The sequence below is a fragment of the Macaca thibetana genome, chromosome 9 (assembly GCF_024542745.1).
Source record: "Macaca thibetana thibetana isolate TM-01 chromosome 9, ASM2454274v1, whole genome shotgun sequence".
Lineage (NCBI taxonomy): Eukaryota > Metazoa > Chordata > Mammalia > Primates > Cercopithecidae > Macaca > Macaca thibetana.
The window spans coordinates 115,205,753-115,224,781 of NC_065586.1; the positions used below are offsets into that span (position 1 = coordinate 115,205,753).

General features: G+C 45.0%; 1 protein-coding gene across 3 annotated transcripts in view; it reads left to right on the forward strand.

Moving 5' to 3' along the window:
• DENND10 (DENN domain containing 10) overlaps positions 1–19,029 on the forward strand; it is a 32,728-nt gene that overhangs the window by 7,036 nt on the left and 6,663 nt on the right. For 2 of the 3 annotated variants that reach the window (XM_050803988.1, XM_050803989.1), the window contains exons 3-7: positions 924–1,003; positions 6,043–6,191; positions 8,378–8,489; positions 11,859–11,959; positions 17,838–17,945. In XM_050803988.1, the coding sequence (XP_050659945.1) occupies positions 924–1,003; positions 6,043–6,191; positions 8,378–8,489; positions 11,859–11,959; positions 17,838–17,945 (550 nt within the window). The remainder of the gene's footprint in view (positions 1–923; positions 1,004–6,042; positions 6,192–8,377; positions 8,490–11,858; positions 11,960–17,837; positions 17,946–19,029) is intronic. The other variant, XM_050803990.1, reaches the window with a different exon arrangement.

Sequence of the window (19,029 nt, forward strand, 5' to 3'; positions counted from 1 at the left end):
AGAGCGAGACTCCGTCTCAAAAAAAAAAAAAAAAAAAAAAATTTTTTGTAGAGATGAGGTCTCACTCTGTTGCCCAGGCTGGTCTTGAACTCCTGGGTTCAAGTGTTCCTCCTGTCTTTTCTCCTAAAGTTCTGGAATTACAGGCGTGAGCCACTGCACCTGGCCAAAAAGATAGGTTTCAATATGTAATGAAATCTTTGGTTTATTGCTCAGTAAGTTCTTTTTATTTATTTTTTTCTTTTTTTGAGATGGAGTCTTGCTCTGTCACCCAGGTTGGAGTGCAGTGGTATGATCTCGGCTCACTGCAACCTCTGCCTCCCAGGATCAAGCGATTCTCATGCCTCAGCCTCCCAAGTAGCTGGGATTACAGGCATGCGTCACTACCTACTCTTCATTTTAAATGTATCTCTTCAAAGTTTTGTATTTCTAAAATTCTGAATTTTGTCTCATTAGTGGAAATATTAGGTATATGATTATCAGAAATTTATAATAATAGAGGCATATAAGTAAATGAAGCTTCTTTTCTTTTTTTGAGACAAAGTCTCACTCTGTTGCCCAGGCTGGAGTGCAGTGGCACGATCTCGGCTCACTGCAACCTCTGCCTCCTGGGCTCAAGCAATTCCCTGCCTCAGCCTCCCAAGTAGCTGAGACTACAGGCGCTCGCCACTACGCCCGGCTATTTGTATTCCTTAGTAGAGACGGGGTTTCACTGTGTTAGCCAGGATGGTCTCGATCTCCTGACCTCGTAGTCCGCCCGCCTCGGCCTCCTAAAGTGCTGGGATTACAGGCGTGAGCCACTGCGCCCAGGCGGTCTTTTTCTTTTAATACTGTTATGTCTTAAAAGGTTTGTTAGAATATGGTAATAAAAATTCTGCTAAAGCGTCTTTAAAAAGTGTGTTTTTTTGTTTGTTTCTTTTGAACAGGTGACTCATTTTTCTATTGTTCTGACCACCAAAGATTTTAACCCAGAGAAGTATGCTGCCTTCACTAGGATATTGTGTAGGTCTGTATAAAAATTGTATTAAATGCTAATATATAAAATGAAGACCTTAATATAGTTAAATAGCAGATTTCTATACTGAGAAAGCAAAGTTCAGCCTTGTGTCTCCCCAACAAAATCTTTAGTAGCCCTTCACAGACTGTAAAGAGGGCATTTCTCTTTTGCTTTGTTGATACTTCTCTTATTTGGGTAAATGATCTAGGGGAAGAGAAGAAGCAGTTTGTGTAGCTATTGTAGCTCCTGGGTGTTCTGAGTCACTTCCTACTTTTGGTCTGTTACTTCTGTTCACTTCTAGTCTAGAATTCCCTTAGTAGGTTGGATAAGTTAAGTGCCTTATGACACGGTAAACTGGTTTGTATGTGTCAAGGTCTGTGTGTGCAGTCATTTTGGGGAAAGAATTATGCCGAAGCACAAGAACACATTTCTTAGCTGGAATGTTGAGAAGCTAGGGAATTCTGATTAATTGGTTAGTCGTGATTCAGCTAGACTGTTTTAGTTTCATCTCCATTGTTGAAAAATTTATCAAAAATGGCCTGGCATAGTGGCTCACACCTGTAATCCCAGCACTTTGGGAGGCCGAGGTAGGCGGATCACGAGGTCAGGAGATCGAGACCATCCTGGCTAACACAGTGAAACCCCGTCTTTACTAAAAATACAAAAAATTAGCCAGACGTGGGGGCAGGCGCCTGTAGTCCCAGCCACTCGGGAGGCTGAGGCAGGAGAATGGTGTGAACCCGGGAGGCAGAACTTGCAGTGAGCCGAGATCGCGCCACTGCACTCCAGCCTGGGCCACAGAGCGAGACTCCGTCTCAAAAAAAAAACCTCAATAAATGGTTGCCTTTTGGCTGTTTTTGTGCATCAATGTATATACACACACCAGAAAAAGCAAAAAAATAAAAAAGAGAAAAACTATCGTAAGACTATCTTCTCATTACCTAAGGGTTTCAGTTAGATTATATCTTGGCTAAATGAGATTTCACCATTTTTGCAGCCAGCCAGAATAAAAAAGCTTCCTACTCTCATAAGAAATTCCAGGTGAATGTCTCACTCTGGATAAACAGCTGTCTGCTAATGTGGCACTTACACAAAGGGAGATTATTATTGCCAGAAAAGACGCTATCCAGAAGCCATAAACTGAAACACTACAGAGGTATTTTTGAACAAACATTGGACTCCCATTTCATTTGGTTGCTCAACTGAATTCACTGGGAAATATTCTGGAGTCCAAAAGGCAAGGTTGCTTCAGACCCCACTTCCTGCCCAGAAGGAGGCCCAGATGGTTTCTCAGCTTCTGCGGTGCATGGCATTGTAGTATCCCGGATTTCCTCTCCTGTCATGGTGCAAGAGAAGTGGGAACTCAGAGCTACTGCCAGCCGCCTCCTCTGCTTCCTGCCCTTTAATGCAGCACTATGCTCTCTCTTGCATGTATGCACGTCCACGTATTTGTACACACACACACACACACACACAGGTCTGCGTGTACATGCACACACTCATAGGCAAAGACTTCTTTTCTTCATGACAGTGAGATTGATGGAGTTGTCTCCTTCCGTTTCTGGTGAGAGGAGCAGGCAGGCGTGCGTTCCACACACAGCTTGCTGCGCACAGCCGCAGCGGAAGTCCGCAGGAGGGAACCTCATTCCCTGTGTGGCTGCAGGTTCACTGCCGTGGTCCCCTTCAGCCTCTAGTCGCTTGCAGCTAGTGGCCCTGCTAGAGAACCAGGGTTTCATGCACACTTGCAGTCAGCTGTCCAGGCCAGGTGTGGCAGCCTATGGATGTCTATCTGAACAAGGCCCTCTGGGTCACACTGTGGGCTTTTCCTGTGGAGTGCTTTTGGGGGGATTTTCCCCTCTGTTTTATCTCTCTTGGCCCAGGGTTGTCATGTAAGAAGTCATCTTATCCTACCAACCTTATGTTTCTCTTCTCTATTACTGTGTATTGTTTATATTTCATAACTTTTTTTTTTTTGACACGGTCTCACTCTGTCACCCAGGCTGGAATGTAATGGCGCCATCTCGGCTCACTACAACCTCCACCTCCTGGGTTTAAGCAATTCTTGTGCCTCAGCCTCCCAAGTAGCTGGAATTACAGGCACCCACCACCACGCCTGGCTAATTTTTATATTTTTAGTAGAGACAGGGTTTCACCATGTTCACCAGGCTTGTCTTGAGTTCCTGGCCTCAAGTGAGCCTCTTGCCTCGGCCTCCCGTAGTGCTGAGATCATAAGCATGAGCCACAGCGCTCGGCCTCTATTTTAGAAAGTTAATGGCATTTTGCTTTTTTTTGTTGGTGGTGGTAATAAAGCACACTTAGAAATACAGGAGATTATACAGTGAAAACTAAGCTCCCTCCTCCTCCTGTTCCCAGACTCCAGTTCTACCTCCTGACCCCCACTCCACACAACTCCTGTGACCTCCTTTTTTATATCCTATCAGAGAAGTTTTTCTCCCCGTGTGAGCTTGTGTGTGAGTTCCTGGGTTTGAATGTATTTTACGTGTGTGAAAGCTCACCACATTCCTTGTTCTTTACCTTTTTTCCCTCAAGTTATGAACTGAATTAGTAGTTTTTTTTTTTTTTTTTTTTTTTTTTGAGACGGAGTTTTGCTCTTGTTGCCCAGGCTGGAGTGCAATGGCGTGATCTCAGCTCACCGCAACCTCCACCTCCCAGGTTCAAGTGATTCTCCTGCCTCAGCCTTCCCAAGTAGCTGGGATTATAGGCATGCGCCACCAAGCCCGGTTAATTTTGTATTTTTAGTACAGATGGGGTTTCTCCATGTGGGTCAGGCTGGTCTCGAACTCCTGACCTCAGGTGATCCACCCACCTCAGCCTCCCAAAGTGCTGGGATTACAGGCGTGAGTCACTGCACCTGGCCTGAATTAGTAATTTTTTAAAAACACTGATGATTGACAAAAGGTGGCAAGCAGTTAAAACACTTGCTTTTTTCATTTAGTCTGTGATAAATATAATTTTCAAGTGATCTGTCTTGTTTTTTTTTTTTTTTTTTTTTTTTTTTTTTTTTGAGACGGAGTCTTGCTGTGTCTCCCAGGCTGGAGTGCAGTGGCGTGATCTCGGCTCACTGCAAGCTCCGCCTCCCGGGTTCACGCCATTCTCCCGCCTCAGCCTCCCAAGTAGCTGAGACTACAGGCTCCCGCCACCACGCCCGGCTAGTTTTTTGTATTTTTAGTAGAGACGGGGTTTCACCATGTTAGCCAGGATAGTCTCGATCTCCTGACCTCGTGATCCACCCGCCTCGGCCTCCCAAAGTGCTGGGATTACAGGCTTGAGCCACCGCACCCGGCCGTTTTTTTTTTGAGACAGAATCTCACTCTGTTGCCTAGGCTGGAGTGCAGTGGTGTGATCTTGACTCCCTGCAATCTCCTCCTCCTGGCTTCAAGCGATTCTCCTGCCTCAGCCTCCCAAGTAACTGGGATTACAGGCATGACCCACCAGGCCCAGCTAATTTTTGTTTTTGGTAGAGACAGGGGTTCACCATGTTGCCCGGGCTGGTCTCGAACTCCTGGCCTCAAATGATCTGCCCGCCTTGGCCTCCCAAAGTGCTGTGATTACAGGTGTGAGTCACCGTGCCCAGCCCTCAAGTGATCTGTGTTAAATATGTTTTATTTTCTTCCCGATTTTCTATCCCACCAGCTCCTGAAAGGCCCAAATAGACCCAGTCATGTTTCTCAAGCAAAATTTAGTTTTCGTTGCTCACAGGAAGAGATTTCAAGGGGAAGAGAGGGATTCCACATGTGAGCTATAAATGCATCCAGTTTCCTGTCAGCATTTTCTGGAAGCTTTAACTTGATGATGAATATCTAATGTGCATTTATCACCAGAAACCTAAAGGAATGTTGATTTTTTTTTTTTTTTTTTTTTTTTTTTTTTGAGACAGAGTCTCGCTCTGTCGCCCGGGCTGGAGTGCAGTGGCCGGATCTCAGCTCACTGCAAGCTCCGCCTCCCGGGTTTACGCCATTCTCCTGCCTCAGCCTCCCGAGTAGCTGGGACTACAGGCGCCCGCCACCTCGCCCCGCTAGTTTTTTGTTATTTTTTAGTAGAGACGGGGTTTCACCATGTTAGCCAGGATGGTCTTGATCTCCTGACCTCGTGATCCGCCCGTCTCGGCCTCCCAGAGTGCTGGGGTTACAGGCTTGAGCCACCGCGCCCGGCCTGATTTCTTAATTAGCTAAATGTAGCTACCTCTGGGAACTCTAATAATAAGTATGGGTTCTACAACTAATTACTGCTTTCTCTGTGAACAGTGCATAAAACTCCTTTCTTGTCAAAGGAAATCTTAGTAATAAAACAGAGTTGCATGACTAAGAACCCCAGTTGGGAATGTGAGACACAGGATAAGTGCACAACTTTTTTTTTTTTTTTTTTTTTTTTTTGAGATGGAGTCTCCTCACTCTGTTGCCCAGGCTGGATTGCAGTGGCGCGATCTTGGCTCACTGCAAGCTCCACCTCCCGGGTTCACGCCATTCTCCTGCCTCAGCCTCCCAAGTAGCTGGGACTACAGGCGCCTGCCACCACGCCCAGCTAATTTTTTGTATTTTTAGTAGAGACAGCGTTTCACCAAAGTAACACTACTTTCTACATGAAAAGATTCAAGCATTCAGGCCAAGTGCGGTAACTCATGTCTGTAATCCCAGCACTTTAGGAGGCTGAGGTGGGTGGATCACCTGAGGTCAGGAGTTAGAGACCAGCCTGGCCAACATGGTGAGATCCCATCTCTACTAAAATTACAAAAATTAGCGGGGTATGGTGGCGCACACCTGTAATCCCAGCTACTCGGGAGACTGAGGCGGGAGAAACACTTGAAGCCAGGAGGTGGAGGTTTCAGTGAGCTAAGGTTGTGCCACTGCACTCTAGCCTGGGTGACAGAGTGAGACTCTGTCTCAAAAAAAAAGAAGAGTGAAGCATTCAGAAGGGCATAGCAAGGTGGCTTCGGATTCTTAAGAAAGCACCCAGACCAGCCTGGGTGCATATCTCCACATGATTTATGCCAAATGGAAGCATAGTTGCTTTGTTGTCCTTTCTTACAGAATGTACCTGAAACATGGGAGCCCAGTTAAAATGATGGAGAGTTATATTGCAGTTCTCACAAAGGGGATATGCCAGAGTGAAGAAAATGGCTCTTTCCTTAGTAAGGATTTTGATGTCCGAAAGGCCTACCTGGCTGGCTCCATCAAAGGTAAGAAGGGAAAAAACAAAACCCATCCAACGACAAAATCCCCAAGCCAAGAACAGTCTCATTAGATCCTATTGTTCCTACTAGAGTAATCAGATAATTAGATTATCTAATTAGAATTATCTAATGACTAGATAATTCTAATCCTTCCATACGTTATTTTCATTTACATAATATTTTTCATATCATTTGTACACGAGAGGGTAACTTTAACCCCTGTATTTCCTTATTGAGTTAGAATTCTCTCACAGGAAAACAGGTTTTTGTGGTGTTTGTTTCCATATTATTCTATTGGCTATTTTAGAAATGTTTTCTCACTGGTAAGCTTAATTTTGTGGCTCGAGGTCTTCATGGATTACATTTCTTTTCTTAGATCTTAGCAGTTATCTCTGTCATCTGAAGAGCCCAAGTCCTTGACCCCAAGCCCCTAATTTAAGTTCCAGCTGGAAAATCCAAAATGCAGACAGCCCAGGCCTAAGCCACAGACTTCAGTGTCCCTGAGCAGGAGGCGAGGGGATCTCTGAAGGCGAGGCTGCTCTCTGTCATGTCCCCCCACAGTGCCCATCTGTCTTTTCTTTTGATCCCGCTGTTCTTTGAGTTTTCTCAGCATCCCTGTTGAGGTGTTAGCTGTTTGTCAGGCTAACTTAAGGACTTAAGTAATGATACTGGGGGACATGATGGAGTTAGTGGACTTACTTTTTTTCCTTTTGAGACAAGGTCTTGCTTTGTCACTGAGGCTGAAGTGCAGTGGTGGTACAATGACGGCTCACTGTAACCTCAACTTCCTGGGCTCAAGCAATCCTTCCACCTCAGCCTCCCGAGTAGCCCTGCCCAGCTAATTTTTTTTTTTTTTTTGAGACAGAATCTCACTGTGTCACCCAGGCTGGAGTGCAGTGGCATGATCTCAGCTCACCGCAACCTCTGCCTTCCAGATTCAAGTGATTCTCGTGCCTCAGCCTCTCAGGTAGCTGGGACTACAGGCAGCTGCCACCACATCCAACTAATTTTTTTTTTTTTTTTTGAGACAGAGTTTTGCTCTTGTTGCCCAGGCTGGGTGGCGCAATCATGGCTCACCACATCCTCTGCCTCCTGGGTTCAAGTGATTCTCCTGCCTCAGCCTCCCTAGTAGCTGGGATTACAGGCATGTGCCACCACGCCCACCTAATTTTGTATTTTTAGTAGAGATGGGGTTTCTCCATGTTGGCCAGGCTGGTCTGGAACTCCTGACCTCAGGTGATCCACCTGCCTTGGCCTCCCAAAGTGCTGGAATTACAGGTGTGAGCCACTGCTCCCAGCCTAATTTTGTATTTTTAGTAGAGATGGGGTTGCACCATGTTGGCCAGGCTGGTGTCAAACTCCTGACCTCAGGCGACCCGCCTGCTTAGGCCTCCCAAAGTGCTGGGATTACAGTGTGAGGCACTGTACCTGGCCCCATATACTTTTTAAACATTTTTTAGAGACAGAGTCTCCCTGTGTTGCCCAGGCACATTTCAAACTCCTGGGCTCAAGTGATCCTCCCACCTTGGCCTCCCAAAGTGTTGGGATTACAGACATGAGCCACCCTGCACCTGGCAGACACTTTATTATTATTATTTTTAATCAGGAAGTTTTAATGATACAGAAAGGTGCTGGTTCCCTTCACATCAGTTGTTTCACTTTTTTGTGAATCTAACTTCCTCTCTGCATCCCACCATAGAGTCTCATGTGGGGCAGAGCACACGTCCTGGGAAGCCGACATAGGATAGATCCCCTCGTCCACCAAATAAAGTGTTTGTAAGCTTTACAACATTTGCCTAAATTCTCTGTATTAAAAATAATTTTGTAGGCCAGGCACTGTGACTCACACCTGTAATCCCAACACTTTGGGAGGCTGAGGTGAGTGGATCACTTGAGGTCAGGAGTTTGAGATCAGCCTGGCCAACATGGTGAAATCCCGTCTCTACTAAAAATACAAATATTAGCTGGGCATGGTGGCTTGTGCCTGTAATCCAAGCTACCCAGGAAGCTGAAGCAGGAGAATCACTTGAGCCCAGGAGGCAGGTTGCAGTGAACAAAGATCATGCCACTAAACTCTAGCCTGGGTGACACAGTGAGACTCTGTCTCAAAAAACAAAAAAAGAAAAAAAAAAAACCTTTGTTTCCTTACATGATGTGTAATGCAGTAACATTACAATTTCTCTTTCTTGAAGACATTGTATCTCAGTTTGGAATGGAAACTGTTATCTTACACACAGCACTGATGCTAAAGAAAAGAATTGTGGTGTATCACCCCAAAATAGAAGCGGTCCAGGAGTTTACCAGGTATCATCTCTAATTATCAAAAAGTGTTAACTTTCTTGGCAGACAGTTTGTGGTACTAGATGTTACTGTGTGCTCTGTTCCGTTGCACATTTGCTATAAATAGCATGTGGTGAAATACCACCTTTGGTCTGAAGTTTCTGTTTAGCTCTAGTAGTTCAAGGCCACTGATTTGGACTATTTATGACTATTCTAGAGCAGGGGGTTAGCAAACTTTTCCTTGCCAGACAGTAAATACTTTAGGTTTGTGAGCCATATGGTCACTGTCCCAACTACTCAACTGCCTGGGTAGCACAAAAGCAACCATGGATGACATGCACTTAAATGACTCAGCATGGCTGTGGTCAATGAAACTTTATTTTCAAGGACAGGCAGCTGGCCCACGGGCCATAGTTTGCCGACCCGTTTTAGGTAAATTGTTCCTTCTGTTCAATTTTATCAAAGACTCTTTTTTTTTCTTGTTTTAATTAAAAAATGTTAGAGCAGGACAAAGACTTATTTTGAGAGTACATATAGATTTTTAAAATTTTATTTTATTTTCATTTTTAGTAGAGATGGGGTCTTGCTGTGTTGCCCAGGGTGGTCTCAAACTCCTAGGCTCCAGTGATCCTCATGCCTTGGCCTCCCAAAGTGCAGGAATTATAGGCGTGAGCCACTGTGCCCGGCCAAAATACATATAGATTTTGTTATTGTTAATAATTTTTTTGCCGGGGGGGTCAGCTCAGGGCCAGGAGGTGTCTGCCAGGCTCCGTCCCCTCTAACAGCCCCCCCACCTGCCATACATATTTTAAAAGAGTTTTTGTTTACTAAATCTAACTTGTTACTAGGTCCTTGTAAATTTTTTTCTTTTTTATTTTATTTTATATTTTTTGTCAAGATGGGGTTTCTGGGGTCTCACTATGTTGGCCAGGCCGGTCTTGAACTCCTGGGCTCAAGTGATCCTCCTGCCTCCGCTGAGATTACAGACATGAACCACCACACCCAGCCATTAGGTCTTTTTTTTTTTTTTTGCAACAGAATCTCGCTTTGTCGCCAGGCTGGAGTGGTGCAGTGGCGCAATCTCGGCTCACTGCAGTTTCCTGGGTTCAAGTGATTCTTCTGCCTCAGTCTCCCGAGTAGCTGAGAGTACAGGCACGCACCACCACGCCCAGCTATTTTTTGTATTTTTAGTAGAGATGGGGTTTCGCCATGTTGGCCAGGATGGTCTCGATCTCTTGACCTCATGATCCTCCCGCCTCAGCCTCCTGCTGGGATTACAGGCATGAGCCACTGTGCCCGGCCAGATCCTCTTTTATTTATTTATTTATTTATTTATTTTTTTTTTTTTTTAATTTTTTTTTAATTAATTTTTTTTTTTTGGAGACGGAGTCTCGCTCTGCCACCCAGGCTGGAGTGCAGTGGCCGGATCTCAGCTCACTGCAAGCTCCGCCTCCCGGGTTTACGCCATTCTCCTGCCTCAGCCTCCCCAGTAGCTGGGACTACAGGCGCCCGCCACCTCGCCCGGCTAGTTTTTTGTATTTTTTAGTAGAGACGGGGTTTCACCATGTTAGCCAGGATGGTCTCGATCTCCCGACCTCGTGATCCGCCCATCTCGGCCTCCCAAAGTGCTGGGATTACAGGCTTGAGCCACCGCGCCTGGCCCAGATCCTCTTTTAAAAGAAAGAGGACTTAGCATTCGTGTTGGGTTTACTGTATGCCAGGCATTTTATAAGATATCTTAAATTATTGAATGTACTTATAACAAGAACCCTGCCAGGAAGTATTTTTACCCTGTTTTATGAATGAGAAAATTAAGGTTGGCAGAGGATAAGTATAAGGTAATGAAAAGAACAAAGGCTTCATAGTCAGAAAGAACTGAGTTGAAATCTTGGGAGGGCAACTTATTAGCTCTGTGAACACATAAAAGATACTGAATGTTGGCTGGGCATGGTGGCTCACACCTATAATCCCAGCACTTTGGGAGGATGAGGCTAGCAGATTGCCTAAGACCAGAAGTTCAAGACCAGCCTGGGCAACACAGCAAAACCCCATCTCTATAAAAAAATACAAAAATTAGCCAGGCATGGTGGCATGTACCCTTAGCCCGAGCTACACAGGAGCCTGAGGTGGGAGGATCGCTTGAGCCCAGGAGGTGGAGGCTGCAGTGAGCCATGATCATGTCACTGCAGCCCAGCCTGGACGACGGAGTGACACCCTGTCACAGAAACAAAACAAAAGAATTGATTGTTTCTGAGCCTGTGTTTCTTTATCTGTAAAATGATCATAATATCTACCTTACAAGTTTGTTTTTAAGACTGGAAATAATTTGTGTAAGATGCTTAACATGTACCTAGCTTAACATGTACCTAGCCTCTAAGACACACTTTAGGAGTTATTGTTATGATCATGATTGCATCAGATTTTAAGTGAGAGGGCCAGAACTTTTACCCTGCCCTCTCTGGGTCCAAAAGCCTGTATTTTCTATCCCATCACCTTTTCCCCCTCTACGTATGCTACTCAAACTGGACCGGTCATAGCTTCTGACATATTTAGCAGGGCACCGGGGGTTCATGAAGCCACAGATAAATTTGATACATCTTGTTGCAGTCATTATTCTACCATAAGTTTTTTTCAAAGAAACCTGTGTTATAGGAAAACAAACACATGTGGTTTGCGAGTTTTACTAGAATTTTAAATATAAACAGGAGACTTCCAGAAAATTTCTTGCTTGCAGAGGTAACTTTGAATTTTACCTTCAGACTCCCTTTCCATGGCAGTCTCCAGAGTGGGATGTTCAGAGGAAAACCTTAGAAGCATCACTCCTTGCTACCACAGGGATCTTTTGAAATTTCACCTTGAGCTTTCTGTAGCTGATCTGATCCCCAAGAGCAGAGTTTAAAACATTGCATAGAGGATGGGTGCAGTGGCTCACGCCTGTAATCCTAGCACTTTGGGAGGCCAAGGCAGGCGGGTCACCTGAGGTCAGTTCAAGATCAGCCTGGCCAACATGGTGAAACCCCATCTCTACTAAAAATACAGAAATTAACCAGGCGTGGTGGCAGGCACCTATAGTCCCAGCTACTTGGGAGGTGAGGCAGGAGAATCACTTGAACCCCGGAGGTGGAGGTTGCGGTGAGCCAAAATCGCGCCATTGCACTCCAGGCTGGGTGACAAGTGAAACTCTGTCTCAAAAAAATAAATAAATAATAAAACATTGCATTGCTTTAATTTGAAGCCCAGAGGTTAACACATTTGGGACTTGGTCTCACCTCTGTCCCTGATTAGCTATAAACTCTACCCTCTTCATTTCCTCCTCAGGAAGAGGAGAAGGGGCAGGCTGAGTCTTTAAGGTGTGGACCAGCAACAACTTGAGTTCTTGCCTTGATTCCCCAGGACTCTGCCTGCCCTGGTGTGGCACCGACAGGACTGGACCATCCTTCACTCTTACATGCACCTCAATGCCGACGAGCTGGAAGCCCTGCAGATGTGCACAGGTAGACAAGAGGATCCCAGGGGAGGAACTGTTTCACTTTTTTTTTCTTCCTGAGACGGAGTTTCACTCTTGTTGCCCAGGATGGAGTGCAATGGCATAATCTCAGCTCACCGCAACCTCTGCCTTCGATTCTTCTGCCTTAGCCTCCCAAGTAGCTGGGATTACAGGCATGCGCCACCATGCCCCGCTAATTTTATTCCACTTGTTTTTATTTTGTGCATTCCTAAGTGGAATACTGATCCTTTATTATTTCTTTGGCACATGCAATCAATTTTTTGCCCTTACATTTTTTTTTTTTTTTTTTTTAGTTTAAAAAAAAATTGTGGCCGGGCGCGGTAGCTCACGCCTGTAATCCCAGCACTTTGGAAGGCCAAGGTGGGTGGATCACCTGAGGTCGGGAGTTCAAGACCAGCCTGACCAGCATGGAGAAACCCAGTCTCTACTAAAAATACAAAAAATTAGCCGGGCATGGTGGTGCATGCCTGTAATCCCAACTACTTGGGAGGCTGAGGCAGGAGAAACGCTTGAACCCAGGAGGCGGAGGTTGTGGTGAGCCGAGATCACGCCACTGCACTCCAGCCTGGGCAACAAGAGTGAAACTCCGTCTCAAAAAAAAAAAATTTTTTTTTTGGTAAAATGCATGTAGAATTTACCTTTTCTTGGCCGGGCGCGGTGCCTCATACCTGTAACCCTAGCACTTTAGGAGGCTGAGGCAAGTGGATTGCCTGAGCTCAGGAGTTTGAGACCACCCTAACCAATGCGGTAAAACCACATCTCTATTAAAATACAAAAAAAAAAAATTAGCCAGGCTTGGTGATGGGTAGTCCCAGCTACTTGGGAGGCTGAGGCACAAGAATCGCTTCAATCCAGGAGATGGAGGTCGCAGTGAGCCAAGATTGAGCTGCTGCACCCCAGCCAGGGCGACAGAGCGAGACTCTTGTCTCCAGAAAAAAAAAGATTTACTTTTTTTTTTTGAGACCGGGTCTTCCTATGTTGCTCAAGCTGGTCTTGAACTCCTGAACTCAAGCGATCTGCCCATCTTGGCCTCCCACACTGTTGGGATTACAGGCATCAGCCACCACGCACAGCTCCATTTACCTTTTTAACCATTTTTAAACATAGAGTTCAGTGGCATTAAGTACATTCACATTGTTGTTCAGCCATCATCAAAATGCAGCCTGTTTTTGGCTGGGCACAGTGCCTCACACCTGTAATCCCAGCACTTTGGGAGGCTGAGATGGGGTGATCGCCTGAGCCCGGGAGTTCCAGACCAGCCTGGGCAACACAGGAGACCCCGTCTTTTAAATTTTTTAAATTATACTTGTAAAGTTCTTTTTTTTTCTCTTGAGATGGAGTTTTGTTCTTTTTGCCCAGGGTGGAGTGCAACGGTGTGATCTCGGCTCACTGCAACCTCCACCTCCTGGGTTCAAGCAATTCGCCTGCCTTAGCCTCCCTAGTAGCTGGGATTACAGGCACCTGCCACCATGCGCAGCTAATTTTTATATTTTTAGTAGAGACAAGGTTTCTCCATGTTGGCCAGGCTGGTCTCAAATTCCTTACCTTAGGTGATCCTCCTGCCTCGGCCTCCCAAAGTGCCTGGATTGCATGAGCCATTGTGCCCAGCAGAACTTGTAAAGTTCTAGTCTTAAAAGTTTACCAGTGACTTTTTTTTTTCATCTTAACTTTTTAATTATTATGGGTATATAATAGGTATATGTATTTATGGGGTACATGTGATGTTCTGATACAGGCCTACAATGTATATAATGATTACATCAGGGTAATTGCAGTATCCATCACCTCAAGCATTTATGATTTCTTTGTTTTAGGAACGTTGTGATTCCACTTCTAGTTTTTTTTTGAGTTGGAGTCTCACTCTGTTGCCCAGGTTGGAGTGCAGTGGCACAATCTCAGCATACTACAGCCTCCACCTCCCAGGTTCAAGCGATTCTCCTGCCTCAGCTGCCCGAGTAGCTGGGATTACAGGTGTGCACACCATGCCCGGCTACTTTTTTTGTATTTTTGTTAGAGAATAGAGATGGGGTTTTACCATGTTGGCCAGGCTGGTCTCAAACTTCTGACCTCAGGTGATCCACCTGCCTCAGCTTCCCAAAGTGTTGGGATTACAGGTGTGAGCCACTGTGCCCAGCCAACTTCTAGTTATTTTTAAATATACAATAAATTATTCACTGTAGTCACCCTATTGTGCTATCAAATACTAGGTCTTATTCATTCTAACTATATTTTTGTATCCACTAACCATCCCAAATTTTCCTCCTCTCCCCACTACCCTTCCTAACCTCTGGTACCCACCATTCTACTTTCTATCTCCCTGAGTTCCATTGTTTTAATTTTTAGCTCCCACAAATAAGTGAGAACATGCAAAATTTGTCTTTCTGCCCTTGCTTCTTTTACTTAACATTGATGCCTCCAATTTCATCCATGTTGTTGCAAATGACAGAATTTCATTCCTTTTTATGGCTGTATAATATTCCACTGTGTGTATGTACCACATTTTCTTTTCCATTCATCTGCTGATGGACACTTGGTTGGATTCCAAATCTTGGCAGTTATGAACAGTGCTGCAATGAACATGGGAGTGGTGGTATCTCTTTGATACACTGATTTACTTTTTTGGGGGTAAATACCCAGTAGTGGGATTGCTGGATCATATGGTAGTTCTATTTTTAGTTTTTTGAGGAATTTCCATACTGTTCTCCATAGTGACTGTACTAATTTACATTCCCACCAACAGTGTACAAGAGTTCTTTTTCTCTACATCCTTGCCATCGTTTGTTATTGCCTGTCTTTTTTTGAGACGAAGTCTCGCTTTGTTATCTAGGCCGTAGTACAGTGGCACGATCTCAGCTCACTGCAAACTCCACTTCCCTGGTTCAAGCAATTCTCCTGTCTCAGCCTCCTGAGTAGCTGGGACTAGAGGCACCCACCACCACGCCTGGCTAATTTTTGTATTTTTAGTAGAGACAGGGGTTCACCATATTGGTCAAGCTGGTCTCGAACTCCTGACCTCAGATGATCCACCTGCCTTGGCCTCCCAAAGTTCTGGGATTACAGGCATGAGCCACCGCGCCCAGCCGTCTGTATTCTTTTTTTAGATACAAGGTCTTGCTTTATTGCCCAGGCTTGTCTCGAATTCCTGGAATCTGGGATTATAGGCATGAGCCACTGTGCCCGGCCATTTTCTTATGAAAATTTTTCGTTCTCTTTTTCTTTTTTTTTTTTTTTTTTTTTTTTTAAGACAGGGTCTTGCTCTGTTGCCCAGGCTGGAGTGCAGTGGCTCAATCTCAGCTCACTGCAACCTCCACCTCCTGGGCTTAAGCCATCCTTCTACCCCAGCCTCCCAAGTAGCTGGGACTACAGGCATGTGCCACCGTGCCTGGCTAATTTTTGTATTTTTTTTTTTTTTTTTGTAGAGATAAGGTTTTACCATGTTGCCCTGGCTGGTCTCAAACTTTTGAGCTCAAACAGTCCACCCGCCTTGGCCTCCCAAAGTGCTGAGATTATAGGTGTGAGCTACTGTGCCTGGCCCAAAATTTTTTAATGTTTTTTATTTCCCAGTTAAGTTATTAATTTATCTGGAATAATTTTTTGTGTAGTGTGTGAGTTTGGGATCTGACTGAACTTTTTTACCCTATAGATAACCACTTGGACCAGGACATTTATTGAATAATCTCTTTTTTTTTTTTCAGTAATGAGTAATATTACTTGTCATCTGTCACATTTTCTCATTCATGGGTGGGCCTGGGTCTGGCTCTCAGTAGTAGGTTTTGTTTTTGTTGTTTTGTTAATTATTTTATTTTATTTTACTTTTTGAGACAGAGTCTTGCTCTGTCACCCAGGCTGGGGTGCAGTGATGTGATCTTGGCTCACTGCAACTTCCACCTCCCAGATTCAAGCGATTCTCGTGCCTCAGCCTCCCGAGTAACAGGGACTATAGGCATATGCCACCATGCCCAGCTAATTTTATATATATATATATATATATATTTTTTTTTTTTTAGTAGAGATGGGGTTTCGGGTTTCACCATGTTGCCCAGGCAGGCCTGGAACTCCTGAGCTCAAGCAATCCACCCGCCTCAGCCTCCCAAAGTGCTAGGATTACAGGCATCAGCCACCGCTCCTGGCCACCAGCTAATTTTTGTATTTTTAGTAGAGACAGGGTTTCATCATGTTGGCAGGACGGTCTCAAACTCCTGGCCTCAAGTGATCCTCCCACCTCGACTTTCCAAAGTGCTGGGATTACAGGCGTGAGCCACTGCCCCCACCTGTTGTTTTCTAAAGTAAAACTCTAGGAATGATAAATTGGTCCTTGTATTAGTGTGTTCTTGCACTGCTATAAATAACTTAAGGCCGGGCATGGTGGCTCACACCTGTAATCCCAGCACTTTGGGAGGCCGAGGTGGGTGGGTCACCTGAGGTCACGAGTTCAAGACCAGCCTGACCAATATGGTGAAACCCTGTCTTTACTAAACATACAAAACTTAGCCGGGCGTGGTGGCATATGCCTGTAGTCCCAGCTACTCAGGAGGCTGAGACAGGAGAATTGCTTAAACCCAGGAGGTGGAGGTTGCAGTGAGCCAAGATTGCGCCACTGCCCTCCAGCCTGGACAACAGAGAGACTCTGTTTCAAAAACGAATGAACAAAAAGGCCGGGTGCGGTGGCTCGCCTGTAATCCCAGCACTTTGGAAAGCTGAGGCAGGTGGATCACGAGGTCAGGAGTTTGAGACCAACCTAGCTAATATGGTGAAACCCCGTCTCTACTCAAAATACAAAAATTAGCCAGACGTGGTGGCACATGCCTGTAGTCCCAGCTACTCAGGAGGCTGAGGCAGGAGAATCACTTGAACCCTGGAGGTGGAGGTTACATTGAGCCAAGATCATGCTACTATACTCTGGCCTGGGTTACAGAGTGAGACTCTGTCTCAAAAAAAAAAAAAAAAAAAAAAAAAAAAGATAACTGATACTAGGTAATTTATAAAGAAAAGCAGTTGAATTGGCACATGGTTCTGCAGACTGTACAGGAAGCATAGTGGCTTCAGCTTCTGTGGAAGCCTCAGGAAACTTACAATCATGGCAGAGGGTGAAGGGGAAGCAGGCACGTCTTACATGGTTGGAGCAGGAGGAAGGTGGGGGAAGATGCTGTATACTTTTAAACCAGATCTTGTGAGAACTCAATCATGAGAACCACACTAAGGGGATGGTGCTAAACCATTCATGAGAAATCACCCCCATGATCTAGTCACCTCTCAGCCGGCCCCACCTCCAACATTGAGGATTACAATTCGACATGAGATTTGGGTGGGAACACAGATCCAAACCATACCAGTCACTCCTCAGATAATTTTTTTTTTTTTTTTTTTTTTTGGTAATTGTATTGCTCTGTGAAATCAAAAAAATCTGGGAATCATTGTTCTAACACCAATCCCAGAGGTCTGCTAATTCCTGATTTGCCTTGAATCCTTAAAGATGATGCCATTTCTACCCTGAGAACCCAGGCATTTGGCATTGATTTCCTGAAGGCAAAGACCTGAAGGGGGAACATCAGTCAAGAGATTCCTTGCTGCCTTCTGCCCCAGCTATCATTCTTGACCCCAAGAGCAATGATTGGAAAGTAAATGCCCTACTTCAGTCTTGTCTTTGACACTGACGGATGATTTTGGAATATTTGGAGTTGTGTGAATTTCTTCAGGCAACTGATAATAATGTAGTCTAAGTAACTGCCACAGGGTGCAGCTAATGTTCCCAAATGAATAAAGCAGTGAAAGAGAGCAGTCAATGAGCTTTTAGACCCAATGCTTTTGATGGGTTCACCATATTTCTTCCTACTCCAGTAAGGTTGGTCATGTTTATGATGCAGGTTACATCGCTGGATTTGTAGACTTGGAGGTGAGCAACAGACCAGACCTCTATGATGTGTTTGTGAATCTGGCAGAGAGTGAGATTACCATTGCTCCCCTTGCAAAAGGTTTGTTCTCTGTTCTGTTCTGTTCTTGATACAAGATATAAGCCAAACAGTTGTACATTTTTAGGCTGATTCTCTAAAACCAGTATTTGAGGGCTGGCTTACCCACTCTGCTGAAGATGGATATTTCCGTGTCTAGAACACAACATTTATTCCTGCAGACATAGACATATGAGCAGAACATCCCGGGTGCTTACAAAGCAAAGTATATGCTAAGAAGTTAAATAGTCTGTTCATCTTGTTTCACCACTTTTGTGTTTAAACAAGGTGTATTATCTATTGCCACGTAACAAATTACTTCAGAACTTAGCGGTTTATTTTCTTAATTTTGAAATGTCTCTGAGTCATACAGAACTTGGTGGTTTAAAGCAACAAATATTCCTTTCTTTTTTTTTTTTTTTTTTTTTGAGGTGGAATCTCGCTCTGTCACCCAGGCTGGAGTGCAGTGGCCTGATTTTGGCTCGCTGCAGCCTATGCCTCCCGGATTCAGGTGATTCTCATGTCTCAGACTCCCGAGCAGTTGGGTTTACAGGCGTGCACCACCATGCTTGGCTATTTTTTTTTTTTTTTCAAGTTGGAGTCTTACTCTGTTGCCCAGGCTGGAGTGCAATGGCACAGTCTTGGCTCACTGCAACCTCCGCCTCCCAGGTTCAAGTGATTCTCCTGCCTCAGCTTCCCAAGTAGCTGGGATTACAGGCGCCCACCACCGCGCCCAGCTAATTTTGTATTTTTAGTGGGGATGGGGTTTCACCATGTTGGTCAGGCTGGTCTTGAGCTCCTGACCTCGTGATCTGCCCGCCTCGGCCTCTCAAAGTGCTGGGATTACAGGCGTGAGCCACTGCGCCTGGCCTAATTTTTGTATTTTTAGTTGAGACAGGGTTTCACCATGTCAGCCAGGCTGGTCTTGAACTCCTAACCTCAAGTGATCCGCTGACCTCAGCCTCTCAAAGTGCTGGGATTACAGGTGTGAGCCATCATGTTCTAAAACAACAAATATTTATCTCACAGTTTTGGTGAATCAGGAATGGCTTATCTAGAGGTAGTTTTGGCTCAGGAAGTTTCAGTCACGATATCCCTGAGCCACAGT